Source organism: Rattus norvegicus, chromosome 2, assembly GCF_036323735.1.
Source record: "Rattus norvegicus strain BN/NHsdMcwi chromosome 2, GRCr8, whole genome shotgun sequence".
NCBI lineage: Eukaryota > Metazoa > Chordata > Mammalia > Rodentia > Muridae > Rattus > Rattus norvegicus.
In genome coordinates, this window is record NC_086020.1 from 24474243 (window position 1) to 24499497 (window position 25255).

The following is a 25255-nucleotide window of genomic DNA, read 5'->3' on the forward strand; positions in this document are numbered from 1 at the left end:
CCTTTGCTGTAGGCCCCATCTCTTGCTACTGGGTGTTGGTGGGCTTTAGAGCCAGGGCCTTACAAGCTACAAGGGGTTACAGGACACTACGTTTCTTCTTATGCAACAGTCAGGCTTTGCCTTCAGCCAGAAAGGTAGTTCACTTCTCTCTTCTCAAAGTAAAGTTTGCCATCATAGCCAGTGGGTCATAAGGTCGGGTGGCTCATGGGCCAGTGGCAGGGTATGTGGGATGTGTGTGGTCAGTGGGTATTCAGTCACTGGCACGAATACTCATTTACACTACGGGGCATTGCCTGTATTCCCTGTGGTGTGCTCAGGGTGAGCCACACTTCCATTCTGGAAGAAGCTGCCATGTCCATCAGGCATGCTAGGTAGGAAGAGAGCTAAGCAGTGACTTGGCCTAAGAGTGCCGCCATGCTGAGGGATACCCATGTTTCTCAACTGCACTGCACTCACTGCCATTTGCAGACATTTATCTGCGTGATTCTGTGACTGCTTAGTGCTTCCCAGTAAAATACCTGTTGATTCTGAAATGGAAAAATAATTAAATGGACAGGATAGCTTGATTTGCATAGGATTTCTTTTTCTGTGACAGATGCTTGGTGTGTTTTCATGGGAGTGAAGAACATTATCACTTTTACAGATGTCATCAATCTTTAATAATCAAAATTCCTTTGTCAGGAAAGGTGGTATAGCTGTACAGAACTGTGGTTATTGTTACACTGCATTATTTACAGTAAACCTGCTTCAGTATTGGTAAATACACTGCAGTGAGATCTCTGGGACTCTGTCCAAGATATTAAAATATGCCTCACACTCATTGGGCTTGTGAATAACAGCTCAACTGAAATTGAGCCACATGGTACAGTTTAAAAATTCTGAGCCCACAAGATAAGGAGAACAGTATGGATGCACACAGCACACTCAGCACCCTGTGTTTGAGTAATAAATCTATATATAATTTTATATTAGCTTTTAAGCTATAAATCCCCAAATGATTAGTTTATTAAGTTTGAAGTATCATAACGCTATGATTAGCTATGAGTGTGTATGAATACCTAATAAACTAAAATATTATTTGGTCTAATAATCAAATCTAAAGATTAGGTAAGAAGGTAGATGCTTCTAAACAAGTATTAAAATTGATATTAAACACAAGTTAACAATGTTGTCTAGCAAAAGGGTCAAAACAATAAAATCCAGTAAATTAATTGATTTTACTAATCAAAGAAAATTTTTACCTTAAAATGGGATTTAGAAATTATTAAATCTGGGGTTTAAACTACTGATTATGTTAAGTTAAAACAAAATGTTTGTATAAGTGAGATGATTTAAGAGAATAAAATGTATTTAGGTTTTTTTTTCTAAAAAGAATCCACTAGTATAATTACATTTCTTTCTGAGTATAGTTATATTCTCATTGAAAGGGGGTGGGCAAAGGTTTACTTCCTGTCACTGTTGGTGTAAAGTATCATTGATGTCGAATGATGTGTACAAATCACATCCCAAACGGCCTTTTCTCAGTGAATGTTTTGTGTTTTCCAGGTTAGCGCTCTACGTGTATGAATATCTGCTCCATGTAGGAGCTCAGAAATCGGCCCAGACATTTTTATCAGAGGTATGTTTTACATATTTTCTGCATCACACTTGCTATATAAATGAATGAATGTATACGGAACGATGGTTTGTAAAGTCATTACATAGCAAGGGCTTAGGTGTCATTTGCATAGTGCAGTCTTTGTAATTTTATCTAAGCATCTTTTAGTATCACTAACCGCCTGTTCTGTGCAACTCAATAACATTCTAGTTAACTTTCTAACAATTCATTCCCTTAGGAAGTTACTTCAACATGGCCATAGTAGTCAAGAAAGCAAATTTGCTTTAGAAGCTTCTGCTAGGCCTGAGGAAGCAGCTCAGTTTAAACTCCAGAACACACATACACCAGCGTCTGACTGTGATAGCGTTCATTTCTATTCCCAGGCCAGAGGAGGTGAGGACAGGCAGATAGATCCCAGGTGGTCACAGGCCAACTGGGCCAGCCGACTCATCACATTTCAGGGCACAGAGAGGCCCTGTCTGGAGAAGAGGTGGATGAGAGCCAGTGAGATGTCTGTTTGGGTGAAAGTTCTTGTCAACATGACTGATTAGCGGAGTGTGATCCTGGGACAGTGCCGTAGAGGAAGAGAACAGACTCCCTGTAAGTTGTCCTCTGAGATCCACATGAACACCACAGCACTCGTCAGGGCACGTGTGCGCACACAGCATGCACCCACACATGCCTGCACACACATTAAGCCTCCTTCCTGCACACATTTCTAACAGTATCTTATGTTAGCACTGTTTATAAGTTTTGGTAATGTGGATGTGTTTGTTTTTGTTTTATGTGAATAAGAGTTGATTGTTTTAAAACATTTTTGATCATTTTATTATAGCTCTGGCTAGTCTCTGTCTTTTTCTTCACTGTTGTGGTTTGGTTTTGTTGTTGGGAACAGGCTGACCTCATACTTGCCATAGTCCTGCCTCAGCCTCCCGAGTGCTGGTACTACAGGCAAGTGCTCCTATTTCCCGTTTCTAGCTCTGAATCTGAGTGTTCTTGCACCAGAACTCTATTTTTCTTCTTTATATTATAATAAATATAATGAGGGTGTTGGATTTTGTCACTTATGGATACATCATGTACTAAGGTTTATTACACTTACATTTTAAATTATAAGAAATTCATAAGATACATCATATTATTACAATTTTATTAATTGAAACATGATTAAGTTGGGGTCACACAAGTTATTGAGTTATGGAACTAGAATTCAAATTGTCTGTTTTCACACCAGGCTTTGTCTTCTGGGCAGTGCTCAGTGTTACATTCCTCTGCCTGAACCCTCTCCGCTATGTACCTGAAGAACTTAGATGTCACTGCTCACTGGGATGGGTTTCTCAGGGCGGTTGGCTTTCAGATGGTACTGCAGCCTGCAGCCCCCACAGAAGGCCATTGCATACTGAGTGGGAACATTTTCACATTATCTTCCTGATGAAAGAGCCTATGGAATTTTAATTAAAAGAATAACATCGTTAGAACTATACTTTAATGTTCCTTGACTATAGACAGCCTGAATGTAGTATTTTATAGCTCTGCACCCTTCTTAGGGTTGCTTTTTCCCTTAATTTTACTTGAAACACGCGCACAGTTAGAACATGCTCTTTGTAGAATGACTTTTTAACCAGCTCAGTTGTGTATGGCCGTTCATATTCTATAAGTCCTCTCTACTCTAGTTCCAGATTTTTACCCCATTCATAACTGTTAACACAAGAAACCTAAAATAGGCAGAATGGCTTTTTTGAGTTGAGTATTTTAGTAAAGAAATGACTGAGGTAGTTAGTTACTTTAATGTAATGTTTTTAAAGCAAAATTCTCCTTCAGGATGGATGAGGTTATAAGTCGCCATGACGTTAATAAGTTCCAAGTCAGGATTAATCTGCCAGACGTTTCTTCCACTTCTTTTCAATGGTGGTTACCCTTGGGGAGGCCCAACAGAACTGCTGATGGCATCTGCACTGTTTCCCAGCCCAGTCATTGGGCATAATCCTTTAAAACAAGCTCGTGACCTGAGCCGTCAGAACTTGGATGCTTCTGATGACTTTGCTGTTGTTGGTCAGAAGAGTGAAGACCACAGTCAGTGTGAGCCTGGCCCTTCCCCTCTTATATAGATAAACTAAAGAAGCAAGACCAAGACAGACAGAAGGAAAAGCAACCACAGGAGGCACAAAACCAGACAGAGATGCAGAGACCCAGTCATTCACAAAATTCGGAATTCAACTGGTCTCTCCCTCTTCTATTCAGTGAAAATCACTGGGCTATAGTAATGAACGAACTGCTTTCAGCTGCACCGAGGGGTCCAGTGTTACTTTTGATAATTTTTAGTGTTCACTGCCCCAGCCTAAATATAGTTTGAATGACTTTCCCTTTTCTTACTCCTAGTAGGAGAGGAGGAACAACTCTTGAGAAACAGTTCAGCACACAGCCCTGTTCTGCTCCTCTACAGGACCAGTAAAATGTAGCTGCCACAGAATGTTCAGGAACTTTTTAACTCTAGGTCTACCTCACGCTCATTGCTAGTTGTCTTTTCTTGTTACAGTGTGTCCATATACAAAGAGAATTCCTGTTGGTTCTTGGAATTTTTATAATGTTCATGCTTGGAAATGAGGCTGGATGTTCTTAACAAATACAATTAAGAATTAGAATGTTAGCCAGGTGCCTTTAATCCCAGCATCTGTTTGAGGCCAGCTTGGTCTACAGAGTCAGTTCTAGGACACGGAGGGATATAGAAAGGACTGCTATAAAACCAAACCAAAACAAAGCAGATAGTAGGAAATAAAATGTTATTGTAGAGTTAACTGTTTCCCCTCTCCTCCTATAGTTTATACACTTTGTCATGTTGGCAACAAGTTGGCTCAGAATAGTTAGTAGTATTGCCACATCTAAGGAATGGTTGTGTCTTTAATGCTCAGTTATGGGACACTGTAGACTTTAAAGTTTTGTTCTTCTTTTCACCTATATAAATAAGGAAATAAAATTGTAGACAGTTTCTGGGGCTTTAATTTGAAGGCCATGCAGCTCAATCCATAAGTGATTTTTAACCGAGTGTCTTGAGTTTGACTATGCTCTACATCTTAGCTGGTTGTCTAATTATGAAGAAGTGGATTGATGCGTGTAAGATTCATGTGTTTATAATAGTATCTCGGTATCTAGAAGGCAGGCACTGATGGCTCCAAGGTGTGGCTCACACATGTGAACAGGAACGTTTTCTATAATTTGTACCTTAGTATTTTTTTTCTTTTCTGCTTCTGTATATGTACGTTGTGGGCACAGTATAAATATGCATCTGATATGTACATGAATGTGTCACAGGTCATCGCTTGGATGACCTATAATAATCTGGGTTTTTGGTGTGACCCTTTGTAGTAAAATACCTTCAGCTCTAAGATCTAATGTTGTAAGTTCTCAAGGCTTCCCTGCCGTCTGTGAACCTCGGTGGAGGGACGCTGACTTCTCTTGCTGTGCTTTCTTGTTCCTGTGGAGTATTACAACATATTCTGCTGCTCATAACTTCCAAAAGACACTCAGAATAGAACCAAAACCCAAAAATAGGAAAGGACTGTTAGGAGTTTTCTCAAAAATTATATATATATATATATATATATATATACACACACACACACACATATATATATACACACACGTTATTTTTTCATCTTCCTTCTAAAGCAAACCAGTGCTGTCTGATGAGTCCTTATGGAAGGCTATTAGTTTAGACTGTTCAGTAGAGTTCCCGACAGTCACATGTGACTGTGCAGCGTGTGAAATGTGGCAGGGACAACTAAGAAATGTTCAGCTAACTTAATTCAAATTTGGGAGCCATATGTGAATAGAACGTCATGGTTTGTGATTATTTACCTGAACACACAGTTATAGTTCTCTTCTGTTAAACTTGTTTTGTTTCAACTTTTCTTTTTTTTTTTACTTGAGTTGCATTTATTTTCATTTAGTTTGATATGTGGAGATACTTATATATGAATACGTTATTTATAATGAGTGGGAACAGAATATTCTATCTAGATTAGAAGTCTTAGGAATTCTATTTAAGAGTGAATTGGATAGATCTGATACTAACTCAGGGACTGGTTTTATCCTATATATTGTTAAAATTTAAAAAATTAGCTTATATTCAAAAAGTACAAAAGAATTAAGAAAAACAAGGAAAGTTTCAAGACCACAAGCTCAAGCCCTGCTGGTGCACTGCAGAGATGTTCTTGAAGGAGCTTCAGTCTGCTGAGAATGTGCCGTGGTGCCAAGGCAGGGCTTCAGAGGAGGAGCTGCTGGCAAGGCTGCGGAGTTGGACCAAGTGGATTGCTGGTCACATGCGTGCAGGCCTGAATCCATCCCAGCTTCAACTCACAGCAAAAGCTGGGTTCACAGCACCCACCTGTATCCTGGGCTTGAAACTTGGTGGTCATCATGTGTAGTCAATTAGTGAATGATGGGCTGAGCTGGAGCCCCTATCTGAAAAAATATGTGGAGGACAGTTTCAAGGAAACTCTCCATCCTGACCTCTAACACAAGTGAGCCCCCTCCCAACCCCCACACCTACGTTGTGCATACAGATGTTACCGATAGCCAGAATTGCCCATGGCTTCACGTTTGGAGCCAGAGCCCTCCGTCTGCTCTTGATCTCCTGCTAGCAGCTCCTGAAGGCAGAACTCAATGGGAAGTAAGCCAGCATCATGGAGACTAAGCAGTGTCGTTTCCAGAGACCCCCACCCCCCCAGCACAGAAGAGAAAACATAGGAAGGTGGAGCTAGACAATGAGTATATTATCCCTTGAGGACATTTATTCCTCTGTCTGTTCGCCTGTCTGACCATCCATCCAACCATCCATCCATCCATTCTGACTTGTTTTGGTTTTAGCTTTTGAGACTGACTCTTGCTAACATCCCTGGATGGCCCGGTACCTGCCATGTAGCTGAGGCCAGCCTCAAACTCTTCTAGATTCTTTTGTGTCAGTCGTTTGAGTTCTAGGTTTATAGATGTGAGCCACCATGCCTGGTGAGTACCAATCTATGTAGTTAGAAGCAAGTAAGGATGAAAAGGTAAATCAATATATGCATATTGATTTGTTTGTTGACACAAATTTTTATTATATTGTTCACTACTTTGATTTTTTTGTTTCTCTAGTTTTAAAAACTTGGGTTTTATTGATTGTAGAATTTCATAATTCTCTTTTTATGGCTTTAGAATATTTTATTCTGTGCAATGTTTCATGATCTATTATATTTTATGAATCCCACTACTTGGGGTCATTTAGATTGTTTCCTGTTTTGCAAATGAAAAAATGCTTAAGTGAGAAATAATTTGTAAATATACAAAATGTTATACACTTGACAATTTATTTATTTATTTATTTATTTATTTATTTATTTATTTATTTATTTTGCAAAGTTCCGGGGATGGGACAGTTCTTTGTTTTTAAATGGGAGACCCTTAAGAACCTGATGAATAATAAATGAGCCCTCACATTAGGAAAATGCCATGTCTTGTTTTTCCCCAACTGCCCAAGTCTCACTAATCCTGTAACCCCAGTCATTGACCCAGCTTAAAAATCTCTGGTATAAAAACAGTATGGAGACATGACTGAAGGATTTTTTAATTGCTAATATTTATTTTCTAATTTTCCTCAAATGAGAATAGATTGTATTTTTACATATTCTCTCCCTCCCTCTCCCTCCCTTAGCCTTCAAAGCCAGTTCCATTTTTTATGGGATGTTTAATTAGTCTTGTAAGATAGGTTCTCTCTTGGGCAAACTTTCCCTCATCATGTTTATGGATGGTTCATAGGAGCATTGTTGTACAAGATAACAAGCATGTAATATGTACTATACCACAAACCATGCTTTACATCAGTTAATGTGTATTTTGTCCATGATTCAGTGTTTGTTCTTAGTTCATGGAGAATGACTAAAATGCTGGGTTATCTGATAAAACTGGCATAGTCATAGACAAGGTCCCCGATCTAAATATGGCAGAAGAGGTTTTACGATAACTTACATGGAGTCTAATTGAACAGAGACTATAGCATAAAGAGAGAGGAGTATGATATGAAGACAGGTGGATATGATATTAGAATCAGAAAAGGAAAAGGGACCAGAACAGGGGAAGAAGGAAAACCCAGTAACGATAGAATTAGTTGGCATAGGTATTATCCAACATAGAAACAAGCCTGGGACCCACAGTGCAACACTCAGTGCACAGAACTTTCTCATTAAGAACAAATGTTTCTAGAGTGTCAGCCAACATGGGTACATTCTGGCCATTTGTCAACACCACCGACTATTAATTAATGCATAGTAGATAAACCACAGATGCATAGATGAATGTAATTTTACAATGGAAGTCTTTCAGTGCTCCTTTCCAGAAGATAGTTTTAAATTTGATGTTATTTATTTAATATACACATGCTCAACTGTGCATATACACACACTTTTGCTTTCAAATAGACTATTTTCCTATTGTACTTATAGTTCTCCTTTCAACTTGCCAAACTAGTTGGGCACGCCCTTTCCCTGCACAATGACCTGTTCTTTGTCATAGCCTCACGCTGCTGTGGAGTGTAGGTGTCAACATTCACATGGCATTGGCATTACATTTGCTATTGATATTTCCTAAGTCGTTTATGGTGTTCATTTCCCCCCAAACTTTTTGCCCCTTATGAGAGGATTTCATTCTCTCCTTAGATAAGCTCATGTGGGCTACTGTCGGCTTGAAAGTAGCAGTATCATTAAGTGTAGAAACATTTCTGGTCTCAAGTGTTGTTCACTCCATAACTGTAAAAGAAAGGCTTCTGTGTCTGATAGACCAAATTCTGAGTTGCTTCTGGCACAGAACTGCGATTTGAAGTGGGAAATATGTCCTCTAGTCACCCTCTTTGTTGTTAGGGTTGGAGCAGTAATAAGTGGGGTGCATTTTGAGTTTCTTTATAGAGTAATATGATACAGTGTTTAAAAACACACAGAGATTTCCCTCTAGGCATCTTCTGATAAAAGATAGTATAAACAACACATACAGGCAGCGTCCCAGAGCACATAATCCCTGAAATGGCTCTGTTGGGTTGGAAGTGCAAGAAGGAAACGGACTGTGGTGACTGGTGTACGTAACTTTAATTTTTTCAAATCCTATTTTTAATGATGGTTCTTAAATGCTTTAACCTTCCTTGTAACTACCACCCACCAGAGGCAGTGGAAAAGAAAGGATGGGGGTGTGGTGGACCTGTTTAGAAAGGTTCTTTGGAGCAACTCCCATCTGTCTCGTCTGGAAGCACCAGTTCAGTTCACAGGTCAGCAGGCAGTGGCAGCTCAGTCCACTTTCAAACACTTCACAGATACACCAGCAGTTCAGGAGAGTCAGGTTAGCAACAGGGGTGACACACCCTAGCAGAGACACCCAGGCCTTAGCCTCACCTCAAGTTAGAAGGAGAAGACCAGCGGGGCACAGGAAGAAGGAGAAGACCAGCGGGACACAGGAAGAAGGAGAAGACCAGCGGGGCACAGGAAGAAGGAGAAGACCAGCGGGGCACAGGAAGAAGGAGAAGACCAGCGGGGCACAGGAAGAAGGAGAAGACCAGCGGGACACAGGAAGAAGGAGAAGACCAGCGGGACACAGGAAGAAGGAGAAGACCAGCGGGACACAGGAAGAAGGAGAAGACCAGCGGGGCACAGGAAGAAGGAGAAGACCAGCGGGACACAGGAAGAAGGAGAAGACCAGCGGGGCACAGGAAGAAGGAGAAGACCAGCGGGGCACAGGAAGAAGGAGAAGACCAGCGGGGCACAGGAAGAAGGAGAAGACCAGCGGGGCACAGGAAGAAGGAGAAGACCAGCGGGACACAGGAAGAAGGAGAAGACCAGCGGGGCACAGGAAGAAGGAGAAGACCAGCGGGGCACAGGAAGAAGGAGAAGACCAGCGGGGCACAGGAAGAAGGAGAAGACCAGCGGGGCACAGGAAGAAGGAGAAGACCAGCGGGGCACAGGAAGAAGGAGAAGACCAGCGGGACACAGGAAGAAGGAGAAGACCAGCGGGGCACAGGAAGAAGGAGAAGACCAGCGGGACACAGGAAGAAGGAGAAGACCAGCGGGACACAGGAAGAAGGAGAAGACCAGCGGGGCACAGGAAGAAGGAGAAGACCAGCGGGGCACAGGAAGAAGGAGAAGACCAGCGGGACACAGGAAGAAGGAGAAGACCAGCGGGGCACAGGAAGAAGGAGAAGACCAGCGGGACACAGGAAGAAGGAGAAGACCAGCGGGACACAGGAAGAAGGAGAAGACCAGCGGGGCACAGGAAGAAGGAGAAGACCAGCGGGGCACAGGAAGAAGGAGAAGACCAGCGGGACACAGGAAGAAGGAGAAGACCAGCGGGACACAGGAAGAAGGAGAAGACCAGCGGGACACAGGAAGAAGGAGAAGACCAGCGGGGCACAGGAAGAAGGAGAAGACCAGCGGGACACAGGAAGAAGGAGAAGACCAGCGGGACACAGGAAGAAGGAGAAGACCAGCGGGACACAGGAAGAAGGAGAAGACCTGCGGGGCACAGGAAGTTCTCAGCTGTGTTTCTCTCAGGGAAGTGAAGACCAGCGAAGATGCAAGACCTCCAAGTGTTGCACAGCTAGCTGTACCAGCAAGCCAAGCTCTGTCTCTGTCACTCCATGGAGTTCTATTATACCCTCCAAACATCATGTGCCCTTTGCATGTCTTACCTCAGCATGTGCATCCAATCAGCCCGATTCCTTGGAAGCGGCAACAGACTGCAGCACACCACCAGAAGTTTCTTGGTGTGTTTCTGTCTATGGAGTCCCGACAAATGCAGCTCAACTATGCAATGTAAGATAGACCAATACATGTGTGTAGTTATCGAAGAGTCCTTTATCATGTGTCCTTTCATGTATTTGCTTTAGCAGAACATCCTCTCTCCTGTGTCTGCTTCAGTGAACCATTCCTTCACAAGTCTGCCTTAGCTTTTCTTTTTTTTTTTTTTTTTTTTTTTTGGTTCTTTTTTTCGGAGCTGGGGACCGAACCCAGGGCCTTGCGCTTCCTAGGTAAGCGCTCTACCACTGAGCTAAATCCCCAGCCCGTGCCTTAGCTTTTCATCTGTGTCCATTTTAACGAACGGTTCCTTCATGTGTTTGCCCCAGCAAAACACCATCCAACCGACTTTCCAAAGAACCTTAAGTTTGCACTTCAGTGTGCAGGGCAGGCTAGACTGTGAGTCTAATCCTACCTCCAGTGTCCCTGGCACTGAGACCTTAGATAATTTCACTTTGTTTTAAATTATTTCATGAGCAACTTATGCAAAGCAAGGTGAACTGGCATGAAATATGAAAAACAACATTTTGAAAACTTGTTATTTCTAAGATTGGGTTAGTTCTAGTGATCAGAATTTTGGTGTTTGGGACATGTTTATGATCTTATGCCCTTTCAAGAAGACTTTAGTCAGTAAAGATTTGTAAAGGAAAAGATTAAGAAAACAAGACAAACGTTTTGAATTAAATAATATCTAGTAGGACATGAGTTTTTATTTCTCATCAATCCTAATTAAGAAAATTTCCTCACTGTTTATAAACCAAAGAATATGAGTGACTTATATTATCAGATACAAGGCGACACAAATACACATATTTTATGTTACTACTTAGAAGAACTTAAACTGAAATTTGTCTTCATTTATATGATATATTTGTGTTCATTGTTCACATTTAGTCTTTCTAGCCTCACTGATTGCTCAAGTTTCTATTTAACTTTCTTAAGATTGCTGTTGTATTTTGTTTGTTTACTTTCTGATAGTATGTTAGTTGTTTACCTTAAACTTCTAAATCATTTACGTCTACGTACTTAAGAATTCTAGATAAAGATAGTGAACCAAACAAAAACTTGCTGGTACAACCGCTCTGGAAATCAGTCTGGAGGTTCCTCAGAAAATTAGACCTAGTACTACCTGAGGACCCAGCTATACCACTCCTGGGCATATCCCCAAACGATGCTCCAACATATAACAAAGACACATGTTCCACTATGTTCATAATAACCTTATTTATAATAGCCAGAAGCTGGAAAGAACCCAGATGCCCTTCAACAGAGGAATGGATACAGAAAATGTGGGACATCTACACAATGGAATATTACTCAGCTATCAAAAACAATGACTTTATGAAATTCATAGACAAATGGTTGGATCTACTTTTGATTCTTCATCATAAAAATTATAAACTTTTTCCATCAAAATACAAAGAAACCTGACTTTATTCTCCAATTCACTGCCAGACAGTAACCTACGTATTATCTGTGTGGGTGAGGTACAGCTGAGACCAGCTAGCAGTTCAGCACCACAGTAAGATCTGTATTTGGAGTGTAGAGCAAAGAGAGTACCTGACCAGGAGCCGAGCATCTGCCCAGGAGCACTGGAAAAGAGGATGGATGTTCGACCTCTTCCTCCCAGGCCAGCAAGCACGATGACAGCTCAGTGTACAGGGCTTTAACTTACTAGTCAGGGCTCAGCGCAATGGCAGGTGTACTACTCTTTCTTCCTTCAGCTCTGAAAAGAGCGGCCCTCCCTTTCTCCTGTTCCTCATTATTACCCCTTAACTACAACAGAAGGACCACAAGCATTTGTTTACAGCTCTGCCTCTTCAGAGATTTGGAAATGTCCTGGTTTACTTTTCACCGCTGGGAGGAATCAGAGGATTTGCTGCAGTTTGCTTGAAGCAGATTTGCAGTGCATTGATGTGGCAGTGGCAAGAGAATGATCGGATGTGCTTGGTAAACTCTGAGACTCCTCCTCAGCAGAGGACTCTCCAAAGATATGTGCCTCTGATCAAGTTTGCAGTCACCCAGCTGGTTCTAGAAGCTGCCGTTTAAGTGAGCCAGGGAACACATAATGTTTTCTGCAGTACTCTCCACATGTGCACTGAGTGGTCACTTCTTCCTCGGCATTACAGAGAGTGGGGAGATGCAGAGATGAACAAGCCTTCCAGTGTTCTGCACCTACGAAACTTAGCAAATTCCTAACCCCTGAGTTCCTCTAGGCAGCTTTCCCTTCTCTCTGCAGACTGGGTTTAAAGCTCACCCTCCAAGTGTCCCATAGTACGATTTCCATTTATGTGCAAAGGCCGCTGTGCTGTGATCACCTGTTGACTAGTCTCCCTTTCACAGACTCTTCAGCGGTGGGGCTCTGTTTCAGCCCGCTTTTTGGTACATCTAACTGTATTGTCTTCCCTGGTTGTATGGAGGTATGCTACGTGTTCTGATTAGTAAGCTAAATTTGTTTAGTATAAACCGAAACACTTGTTTCTCTGTGACTTATATCTGACTTTTTTGTTTGTTTGTTTTGTGGTGACAGTGATGCTGGAGTAATTTTTGTGAGAATTTTCTTCAGGGTCAAAGCAAACAGTTCAGCAGCTAACAGTTACACTCTTTCTGTACTCACTATTTTGAGTGCTGAACGGACCAGCTTAATCCTCTCAAACATTTTGTAGGTAGATGATTACTAGCTTATGTTATAGATGAGAAAACAGAGCCAAACAAGAGTCTTAAATTTTTCTTGGTTCACATAGCAAAGTTGTAAAACCACTAAACTTTAATGTCTGTGCTTCATTGTGCTTAAAAGGAATGCAATTTAAGTATTCTTTCATGAAGTGCTGTGATGTGGTGCTATCAGTCAGGATCCAGACATGCTAATTAAAAGCACACTAAATACAACAGAAAGAATATAATCTAGTCAAGTAACTAGACTGCTTATTCTAAAAAGTACAGGAGGAACATTGAAGTGACATATTTACATAAAATCATTCATCCCCATAACCAATCAGGGCTGAAAGATCAAACTAAAGAGGTTCTGGTTACAAAACTATGGGTAAGAGGTTTTGTATAGCTGAATTTTTGACTGGCTTCAGTTACTTGAGGACTCAGGGTAGCCTCATGAACCTGGACTGCAGCTCTTGAGGGCAAGCTGTTGCTCAACTGTGTTTGCGCAATTCAGGGGCCAAGAAGTTTATGCTAAAACAGATGGAGTGGAATGAGTGGCTTCTTCACTCTGCTGCTGGTGGAGCAGCCCTAACGACGATGGTGTTAGCAATTCTTTCCCTCCTTCCTAATTTCAGTGTCCTCTTAGAACTCGGTGTGGATAACAACTTAGCAGGGGGGCAGGTAATGAGAGACTGAGGTAGGAAACACGTTCTTAGTGTCAGGTGACTTATTAATTAATTTGTATGTGTATGCGTGTGCATGCACATGCACTTACAGGTATGGGGGAATGCATGTGCCATGACATGCATGTAGAAGCAGGACAACTCGGGTTCCCTTCTACTACCTTTATGTAGGTTCCTAGGTTTGAACTTTGGTCACTAGACTTGCACAGAAAATGCCTTTACTGGCTTAGTCATTTCTCTGGTCCGTTGGGAGCTTCTTAAAGATCATGGACAGGTGGCCTTAGAGCACCAAGACATGACAGTTTATTACTGGAGTGGTGGGAAGTAAACTCAAGGAAGTTATGGCGGCATCTTCTCATGCACCAGTCAGTCCCCTAATCACCTTGTAGGGTACTGGGGCCTGAGCAAAGCACGGAGATGAGAGCTGGGAAGCTCTGTAGCATTTTAAAGGAGAAGAGCGTTGCTTGGTAATGTGTGTGAGGCAAAGTACTGCACTGACAGTATTTAATATTCTTTTTTATTCATTTTAGATAAGATGGGAAAAAAACATCACATTGGGGGAGCCGCCAGGATTCTTACATTCTTGGTGGTGGTAAGTATTCTTTATTTCATTTTTATGTGATACTAAACTCTTTACGATCCCCTACTCTCATTTTCTACAGTTGTGAACTAAAAGGTTGTATTTGGAACCAAAAACAAAACCTCAAGACCAACATCCTTGAATTTACTTAAAGATACTTCTATTGACTCCGACTGGAATTGGAGCTGGTGCGCGGGGTTCTAACTGTGCTCATGACCTTCCTTTGGAGAATTGCTATAGGAAATACCATAGGTCAGATGGCACATCCAGTGAAGTGGATTTCCTCAGGGTTGCAGAGGACAGCTGTCCGAGATCAGCCTTCTAAGGAGGGCTGTCCTGATGGCTTGTAGGCAGCCTATCTTTGTGTAGTGGTGGGAGGGAGAGAGCACAAGGCATCAGTGTTTATTCTTAATGGGAACTAATATCATCGTGATGGTTCTGCCCTCATGATGTCAGCTAAATGTGATTATTTTCCAGAGACCTCACCTCAAAGGGCCATCACACAGGGAGTCAGGACTTCAGCATTTAAATGTGGAGAAGGTACAATTCATGCCATAGCAGCCTCCTTTCTTGTCTTGCTGTGGCAGATAAGGATGGCACTTTTTCTTTGCTCTTAACTTACTTACTAACTAGCTATAAGATTGGTTTTTATAAAGAGGGCTAAGAGTTATCATGAGACTAAGTTAGTACTAGACAGTCCTCCGTGTTGGTGTGCCAGCCTCCCAGTTTCTTCTCTGAGCTTCACTTCTCTTGGGAGCACTGAGGGTAGGAGATAGAAGTCTGATTGGCATATTCAACAATAGGCAGTCAGATCGTAAAGTGACAGCAGCAAACAGTAGATCTGGTGAACCCATTCAAGACTGGGAAGCTGAGGTTGGCAAAGGGTGGATGTAGTGAGCTGTTCAAGAGCCTCAGCTCGGATGAGAGTAAAGGGTGACACCTGGCAAAGCATGCGGTTGACTTCGAGAGGGTTAGCCATCCTGGGCTCACAGAGGAGAGGTAGATGAGCGGAGCTTGCTACTACAAGGGGTAGGGAAAGAGTGTACCATCACACACATGCTGGGTCTCTAAGAGAGACGAGTCTATCTGCTACTGTGGTGAGACAGGAGTGCAGGGACGCTTGTAGGTTTGACGTTAAGAAATGCAGTTCTTATTCTCTGTCAAGTATGATGTGAGAAGCTCTGATGAGGGCGCTCAGGACAGTGATTGTGCTAGTGCACGTTTTAGGTGGGAAGTTAGCTTTCCTGCAGCTGCAATTGGGAGGACAGATCTTCAGATAGCTAGCTGGGTCTCTCTCTCTCTCTCTCTCTCTCTCTCTCTCTCTCTCTCTCTCTCTCTCTCTCTGTGTGTGTGTGTGTGTGTGTGTGTGTGTGTGTCCCTCCCTCCCTCGCTATCAGAAGCATCACCTGTTGCCTTGACCACTCATTTCTAACATCATCTTTAAAGGAAGGAACCAAAGGGCCTCTTTCAGTGTCAAGCATGGAGTTTCCTCTGTACATTATTTAAGCATCATCTTTTTAACCTCTCCCGTAGACACATGACTTACTTGAAGTTCTGTGGCACTGGAACCGCACTTGGTCAGTTGTGGTTGTGGGTTTCCCGTTTGTCTCTCACACACAGCAGGAACAGGTGCAAGCCTTTGTTTGAACATTGTTCCTGTAATTGGACCAACCGTCCATGTCCACTACAGTTGTGCAAGGTCATTGTGCTGTTTTCTGGGACTAAGGCTGGTCTCTTGTATAGTGTTAAAAACAATCAAAATTGTAATTTGGTATATGATGTAGTGAAGGTATTTAGATCTATACTCTTTTCTTTTTTCTAACTCAAGGGGATTGAGCTTGGGGGTCTAATGCATAGTAGGGAAGTGGGGAAGTGCTCTGCTTCTGTACTGTAGCTTCAGCCCTAAATTTGTAGCTACCTTCTAAGTGCCATTAAGTCTTCTCTTCTGTTGACATCTTTATAGATGTGCTGATGCTTATGAGTATAAAGTACCATAGGCGTTACCATAGATGTCTGTTCATACTGAATATGTGGAGTAAAAGGGTGAGGATGTTTAGTTTTTCTCTATGTTTATTTTTTATGCCTACTTCATTTTTTCTACTTCTTCACTAAGTTAACCTATATCTTCATCACGGTGATTGATAACAACGTCCTACATCCTTGTCCTGTCTTTGTGCTAGACTTAGTTCTTTATCTATCAGCTATCAGAAGCAATGGCTTTTAAACCTGCCATTGTTCCTCCTTTCTGTGACTCAGAGATTCAGAAGGCATGTAATCTATGTATGTTGAACTTAACGTACAGCATATGTAATATTTAACAATATTCTCTTGGGTTTCCCCACAGAACTATCAATATGTTCTTTTAACACTTGTTTCATATATGTCAGTCCTAGATGATTAACAGTTTTGAAGTGAAGGTGCACTCTGAGCACTACCAAAAGCTGTGGCTCTACCCTTCCCGAACAATGCGTGACTAATAAGCATCCCTGACCATTTTGCAGAGGGAAACTTTTACTGAGGGCTGAATTAAATCCAACAGATCCATGGCCGTGTTGTCTTAAGAGTTTAGAACTGGGCCTTGTAGTCTGTGGTCTGATGAATGAGGTAGGCCTGTGTTAGTGGTTCCCTTTGTCACTACCCAGGAGACTGCTGGTGCTGATGGAACCAAGTATTTGACTATTTATAGCTTATGGAGCCCAGCTAAGACCAATCAGTGGACCAGCTATAGTTTTATGACTTCCTGTCACTTTTCAAAAGGATTTGAAATTGGAATTGTCGTTTTGTTTAAGCCTGTGTACTAAATATAAAGTAAACTTTGTGCAAACTATATCACCCTCCAGAAAATTGGTGGACTAGATAAACAAGTAAAAAAAATATAAGAGAAGTATGTGTGTTATGATAAAAATATAAATATATATTTATAATATAAATGCAGAAGCTGCATTCACTCTTGTCGGGAGAATAAGAAAAGGCATTGCAGAGGAAGTAAATCAAAGCTGAACTGAAAGGTAGTTGAGGACAAGTATCAAGGGCAAATAATAGTTAATATAGAGGCATAAGAGGGGGTTGACTGTAATAGGTAGTCGAACCATTTACCATTGAGGTTGTGGTACTAGGAAAAGGAGTATTCACAGCTAGGAAAAAAGGCAGAGGCCAGATTAGGAGTTATAGAGTCCGTGAAGCATTTTGGATTTACCACTCTGACATTTTAAACGAAGTATATTTCATGCTTAGTTCAGTGCTTTTAGACTAGTACTGGGCATCATCATGGAGAGGAGTCAAAGGGTTGAGAACAGAGGTAGAGATTGGTATAGGGGCTTGTAGTTGTTTAGCTGAACAGTGGTTAGGGTTAGAGATAACAATGTGTGTGATTATTTTGAATTGAACAAACAGGTTTCCATTCTTAGACTTGAGTGATGGGATAGACAGTGATGCCATTGAGGAGGTAATGCAGACGACATAAGTTTTAGAAAGAGGAGCAAGCATTAGTTTGCATAGGTTAAATTTTGAGAACTCAGGTAGAGATGCCCTATACAAAGTGAGAGGTCTGGGTCTATAGTGCTGAGATAGCTATGTAACCATTTGGGACTTAGCAGCATATACCATAGAGCAGGCTAAGTGCTCAGAAGTGAAGGTACCCATAGGACATAACAAGGCAAGACTTGTGGTCAGATGGGTAAAGAGATAGCTGACAGTTGCTGGGGTTTTCTTTTAAAGGGACATCTTGAATCTGGACCCTTATCCTTGCTCTGTGGCTCTGTGTCTTCTCTCCTTCCACCTTGGAGTTGAGTTTTTGAGATATTTTGGTTCAGTTATCAAAAATGCCTTAAAACATTGTGATATGAAATATACAAGACCATCATAATCAATTTTTTTCAGTTTGAGGGTTTCCTGGAGTAGTTGAAGGATATAATGTCATGTGTAATGTTTCCAGAGTTCCAGAGTTAGCATAAAACACAACCTAAGAGTGAAAAGTCAAAGAAAAGAACTGGAGAAACACACACACACACACACACACACACACACACACACACACACACACACACACACACACACACACACCAGCCTTGGGGAGAAGAGGGATTGTGCTGTTGAGGAAACAGATGGTTTGTAACCTTCAGTCTTACCTCTGACCTGATCTCTGCAGAAGCGGTCTATCCCTTTTGTACTATAGTGGAACATGCAATTTCCCAGTTTCAGCCTGTTACCTTCCTCTAGAGCATATAGCACTGGAAATTTACTTCTTGTTTGTACTTGTGAACAAATGTTCCCACTTCTTCCATTAATTTTAAAAATAAAAATTCCAAGAAATTTTTTTCCTCTGAAGTAAATGTATTTTTAAACCCATGAAATTTGAAAATAGAGTCTCACAAAAACTTACCGTCTGATGACTTAATTAAAAAATACTGTGCATTTTAATTTATAACATAAAAATTAAAACTACCATTTAAAATAATCTTAGGTCTATACATTTGTATTCTAAAATATATAACTGATAAGATTAATATAAGGACTTAGTTCATTTCACTTGACAGCTGGAAATGAAATCAGTGCTAGCACTGGTGATTTTAAGCTCATGATGACATGGCATAGAGCTACGGGTAGCCCGACACGGGACGGAAGAGTTAGAACACTTGAGTGGCCTGCTGGGCAGGAGTGGTAGTGATTGGTTGGCTGGTCCTCACTGCTGTTGGTGTGCCTTCTGGAATAGTCAGTGAACCACAACTGCAAGACAGCCAAGGCAGTACCTGGGAGAGAAAGAAGGCTTTAGTCAGCGTGCAAACGGGGTAAACTTGCCAGAGTTGCTGATTCCATAGAGAAAAAGCAGACTTTAGTCTCAGAGAAGAGGAAAGGAATGTGTGAAATAAGGAAAATGTGCTGGAGACGAAAACAAAGAAAACAAAGCCCCTCCCGACACCCCTCCCCCCCAAAAAAACACAGAATGAATCTTTTGTAAAACAGAAAGAATTGGAAAGAAAAGGAAGACAGATTTTATTCATTTAGTATGCAACTTTTTCCTGATTGGTCTAGCTATAAGAAACCTTGTTAGAATAATTTTTTAAAGTGCTTTAAATGTCTTAAAAGTACTTTTGCATATATCATCATTTGAATCCTCATAAGCCCCTTAAATAGATATAATTTTCTCCATTTTTATCAGAAGTGAAGCATCTTGATTTGTAATCAGAGATCATTTCAATAAGGGTTAAGATTTATTTTTAATAAATATTTATTATTTTTATTATCTGTGTGCATGTGTGTGTATGTGTGTGTGTGCATGTGTGTGTGTGTGCGTGCGTGCGTGTATGCGTGCATGCGCATAAATACATGTGGAGTGAATGCAGGTCCCTCTGGAGTTGAGAGCTTCTAGAGTAGTCAGTTGTGATCTGCCTCATACACATACCTTGACCCAAACTTGAGTCCTCTCTAAAAGCAGAACGAGTTCTTAACTGCAAAGCTAACTCTTCAGCCCCAGGGGTAATAATTCTGGTTTGTTTTTTTATTTTATTTTATTTTATTTTATTTTATTTTATTTTATTTTATTTATTTTTTATTTTTATTAACTTGAGCATTTCTTATTTACATTTCGATTGTTATTCCCTTTCCCAGTTTCCGGGCCAACATCCCCCTAATCCCTCCCCCTCCCCTTCTATATAGGTGTTCCCCTCCTCATCCTCCCCCCATTACCACCCTCCCCCCAACAATCATGTTCACTGGGGGTTCAGTCTTAGCAGGACCAAGGGCTTCCCCTTCCACTGGTGCTCTTACTAAGATATGCATTGCTACCTATGAGGTCAGAGTCCAGGGTCAGTCCATGTATAGTCTTTAGGTAGTGGCTTAGTCCCTGGAAGCTCTGGTTGCTTGGCATTGTTGTACATATGGGGTCTCGAGCCCCTTCAAGCTCTTCCAGTTCTTTCTCTGATTCCTTCAACGGGGGTCCTATTCTCAGTTCAGTGGTTTAATGATGGCATTCGCCTATGTATTTGCTGTATTCTGGGTGTGTCTCTCAGGAGGGATCTACATCCGGCTCCTGTCGGCCTGCACTTCTTTGCTTCATCCATCTTATCTAATTGGGTGGCTGTATATGTATGGGCCACATGTGGGGCAGGCTCTGAATGGGTGTGCCTTCAGCCTCTGTTCTAAACTTTGCCTCCCTATTTCCTGCCAAGGGTATTCTTGTTCCCCTTTTAAAGAAGGAATGATTCTGTTTTTTAATTGAATTTTTTTCCTACAACATATTCTTTAAATTTTTTTTTACTGGTTCTCTGTGAACTTTGATATTGTGCATCTAATTTCCACTCATCTCCTTCTCCCATAGCCTTGTCTTCCACCTTTGCTACCTCCAACTCAATAGAGAGAAAAAAAAATCTCACCATGGAAGCTGTAGTGTGTCCCAGTGTGTCTCGCACTATATCCTTTTGGCCATACTTCTTTGCTTGCAAATGGTCATTGCAATGACTTGTTGGTCTGGTATGAGGCCTCTGGCTTCTGTTACTTTTTTACCTTGGAATTTTACTAGGTCTCCTTTTGGATATTCTGTTATTGCTCTGTGTTATGGAGATCCTGTAGTTTTGGATCTATAAGACTGGTCCCCTTTATACACTCCAGCATTTCATTGATTGGGTAGATGTTGGGTTAGGCCAAATCAAAGTCCTTGAGGAATTTATTCATATAGTCTATAAGGTCCTTGCACACACTTGTAACTGCTATTTTGAAGTTCTTGTCTTGTGCCAAAGGTGCTTTGCATTTCTCAGGGATACTGTAGTAAGTAAGGTGCTGGTGGGAGCACATTGCCTTGACTTTTCATGGCCTTGTTTTTACAACAGTGTCTAGGCAGTGATAACAGATAATTCTAGGTGTCGATATCTGGTCTTGTCTTTGTTTGCTGTATGATCCTTTCCTTGGTTTCTGTTGCCTTAGGAAGGTGTGGTGGCTGTCGATCCCTGGTCCAGAGTGCTTCTACAGTCCGTGAGTGTCATAGGGAATAGGACTGGGCTGGTAGAAAAGGCTTGGAAGGGCTATGGAGAGAGCTAAGAGGACCCTTTGCACACCAAGAGGCAGGGTCCTAGGGAGTTGAGGTGGTGTTTGGGGCAAAGGTCATTGAAGTGGGACAAAGCCTGTATCTGCAGTGACAGGGATATAAGGACTGGGGCAGGGCATCCTGTGTCTCTGCCAAGTGTTGGAGTCTCTAGTAAATAAAATCAAGGTTGATAGAGGGCTGGTGGTGTTAACAGGACTGAAATGGAAGACAAGAAAGAGAGTGTCATCACCTATCTGAGTTCAAGCCTGGATTAGGCAGGCACTGGGGGTTCCAAACAGAAAGGTATCTGCTTATAACACAAAGGAATGGGATGGGCTACAAGGGAGAGCTGAGAGGGTCAGCAGAAGAGAGCAAAGCTGGATTCCCACCAAGGGCCAGCGGCTCCTCAGGGAACATAGTGGGGTCAGTAATTCTTTACCAGTGCTGATTCACTGTTTGAGTAGTCTCTAAGACTTGAGGTACATAGCCTGTTAAAGGGGCAGTTTACATGCTGGATGTGTAAGAAAGGACTCGGGATGTTTTCTCTGGAGTTTTCTCTGCAGTGAGGCATCTTTGGACCACTGGCAGCTGCAGAGAAGGTAAGGATGTGGTTATCATAGGATACTCAGGAACAAAATTAGAGTAAGAGGAATAGAGCTAGGGTATTACTCATGGGGTCTTCCCTGCCATTCTTATAATAATGGATGCTGTTCACACAGCTGAATCTGTGTAGACCTGTCCGTAATCAGAATTAGGAGACTTGAAACTTGAACTCTCATTGCTGAACCTACACAGAAGCAAAATAAGGTAATAATTAAAACGTTTAAGCCCAGCCCTCACCTTTATTGTCTTAGTAAAATTATATAATTTGTCTTAAGTAATAATTCGGATCAAGTGCAGGATTGTGGTGTTTGAATTTAACACAGATCCAGAGGATGCTAACTTACCAGACTTTAAAATATGAACTCATCATTAATTCAGGAGCAGAAGAATTTATAAAATGGAGCAAAATTTAATACTCTGAAAACTATGAAATACTAATTACTATGGTAAATGCATGTGTGAAAATGGTAAGGTGAAGAGTTTTTTCTGTCTGTTTTGAATGAAGTACCTGGGTCTTGTGATTAAATGGTTTTGTTCAACAGAGAGTAAGTTAGCACGCTTTGTGGTTGTGCAATAAGCTTTGTTGTGCCTGGGACAGTCACTTAGAAGATGAAGGAGTGACTTTGGCTTACGGTTTTTCAGGTTTTAGCCTATGACTTATTGGCTTATTTTCTTTGTCCCTAAGGCCGCTCCTTGTGGGTGGAGCACATGGTAGAGCAGCCACGAGGCCTAATGGTCTGGACCTAGAAAAAGGAAGGATCTGGTATCTCGCTTCCCACCTCAAGGATACCAGGAGGTACCCTTTCTAGGATACTCAGTGCCAAGCTGGGTACGCTTTTAACATGGGGCACATTCCAGGTCCAAACTTTTGTAGGGATTGTGTAGAGAAGTGACTTCCCTAGCTGTTCATACTTGAACTTATGGCTTTTTTTCTCAAAAATATTTTTTCCCGAAGGAATTTCTTTCTTTTTTACCTTTTAATTTTTCAAATATCTATTTTTAGAAAGCCCATTATCTGCATGCTGTACTTGAGGTTCTACCTTCTGTTTATTAACTTTATAGTCTCTTGGTAGCCATCTTGTTTTCTCTGTTGCCTTCCCATAAATGCTAGCTAACTCACACTTGAATCATGGCTTTAGGGGTAGAAGTAAAAGCTATTTTGGTGAGAACCAGAAATTTGGACATTAGCTTTGTTTTCCTTCATTCATACTGGGTGGATGTTAACACTGAGTCTAATAATGGACACCCAAATACTTTACCACTTGGTAATTTTGCTTCTGTTTATGCAGCGCTTGTCTTCATTTATAGAATTCACATTTCCACTTCTTTCTCAGTGATAATCATAGTATGTAAATTTAAAGCATAAACTGCCATGTTGAGCTCACTGTATACCAAAGGTAACACTTGGCTTTCAAGCTCCTTAGTCTGTAGCACCTCAGTCTGTGGAGTCTGTCTCCACAAAGGTCTAGAGGCTGCGCTTTTAGAGCTCCTGGGATGCAAGGACCAGGAGGACCAGGTTGAGTAGTCATCAAAGAGCTCATAATAAAACCTGGTCAGGAAGGGCAAATTAAGTATCTCAGTGAATCTTCCTCTGAGGGATAAATTCACTGTCACTATATGAGCCCATGGGGCATTTGTGAGTTTTAATGATGTATTAAATACCACTTTTATATTTTAAGAGAGTTAGCAGTTCAGTGACTTTCATATCAGCTCATCACTGCTTTAAGATTCAGTCCCCTGCGTGCTATGGGTGTGCCTTTTGTTCCCACAGCAGTATATGGTATACATAACCCAGATAAGAGTTTAAAGACTACTAGAAGGAAAGGTAGTTCAAAGTTTGTTTTTTCAGTTCATGAAGGGTTTAATACAGAGTATCTTGCTTTAATGACCTTATTTTCTAAATTATAAGCTAAGACTAGAGAAGTTAAGAAGTTTGTGCACTGTTCCTTAGTCAAGCATGCATCAGTGCCAAAACCGTGTCCTTTGGCCTTCTTGGTGCTTTATGGTTGTTAATGTAGTCCCTTGGTCCCAAACATTAGGGTGACAGTCAGAGTGCTAATGGCCTATATTACTGACATGATTGAGCCTTAGGAGAAAATAAAGTTTTAGAACATCTTCTCCACCTGTATTTATTAGAGCTCAACAAACATAGCTATAGAGCAGATGATGCCTTTTTAAAACATGCATAGTCTGGTGCTGAACTTTGCTCTCTTTGGTTTTGTAATTTTATTTCTTAAAATTTCATAATTATGTCTTAGATTACTCTAGACTTAACTATGAAATGCAGTTTCTAAAATAAAACATCCTATTTTATGAGCTTTCTTTGGTATCTTTTCTCCCATTGTTTCCCTGGCCTATCTTGGCTGGATAACCTTTGACCCCACAGAGTAGACCATGTGAATCCAAGTCTCCCAGTTTGCTTCTCCGTTGCTGACCTGACCAAAAGCAGCTCAGAGAGGAAAAGGCTTATGTGGCGTACTCTAGGTTACCCTCAGTCCATGCCAGAAAGGTGAGAGCAGGGTCTCAGCAGGAGCTGAGACGAGGAGCTGCTCATGGCCGGTTCCCTCTGTTCCCTCAGTAATCTTAGTTCACCCAGTAGGGCCTTCCACTCAGTCAGCACTCAGGACAATGCCCTAAGGAACGCAGCAGACAGCGGAAAGGAGGCAGCTCCTCCATGGTGGCTGTCTTTTCCCAGGTGTCTCTAGTCTGTGCCATGTTGCCATAACTAGCCAGCGTAGCATGGAAAGAATACACTTACCTACAAGGTGGCTTGGAACAAGGCTACCTATGACTAAAAAATCTGTGGGGCAGACGAATGTTTTTAGGTGAGGCATTTTTTTAACCTTTATTAGAGAAGACAAAAGTCCTCTAAAGTAACATCTATAACCTTATTTTATATTTTAATTTGCTAATTATCTGCAAACCTGACCATGTAAACTTTTGGTTGCCCGTTAAATTTGTTAGCGACAAAACAGAAGTAAACAGGTCACTGCTATAAGATAAATATTCATGTGTGTAAATAAAGATTCGTAATCATTTTTAGGACATAGTCAGTGAGAGCAGTAGTTGTGAAATCTGGTCTTTTAAATGTAATAGCCAAGAGAGTGTGCTGGTGCATGACTGTCAGCTCAGCACTTGGGAGGCAGAAGCTGAAGGCAGAGGAGCTCCCGGCCATCCTTGCTTACATAGAGTTGAGGACAGTTTAGGTAACTTTATGTCACATAGAGAAAAACAAACAAAATTAAAAGTTACAGAATGACTTTTGGTAGACATCTTAGGACAGTTGTAGGAAATGGAGCTTTGGGCGTAAGG

General features: G+C 41.4%; 1 protein-coding gene across 47 annotated transcripts in view; it reads left to right on the forward strand.

Annotated features, from left to right (window-relative positions):
* Positions 1–25255, forward strand: part of Ssbp2 (single-stranded DNA binding protein 2) — a 288275-nt gene that overhangs the window by 88749 nt on the left and 174271 nt on the right. For 30 of the 47 annotated variants that reach the window (XM_063282020.1, XM_063282022.1, XM_039103448.2 and 27 more), the window contains 2 exons: positions 1546–1618; positions 14273–14334. Coding sequence is in view for 43 of the 47 variants with exons in the window: in XM_008760646.4 (XP_008758868.2) it covers positions 1546–1618; positions 14273–14334 (135 nt within the window). In the remaining 4 variants the exon portion in view is untranslated. Of the gene's footprint in view, positions 1–1545; positions 1619–11638; positions 12825–14272; positions 14335–21240; positions 21289–25255 lie in introns of those variants that run through there. The other 17 variants (XM_063282003.1, XM_039103427.2, XM_039103428.2 and 14 more) reach the window with 4 other exon arrangements.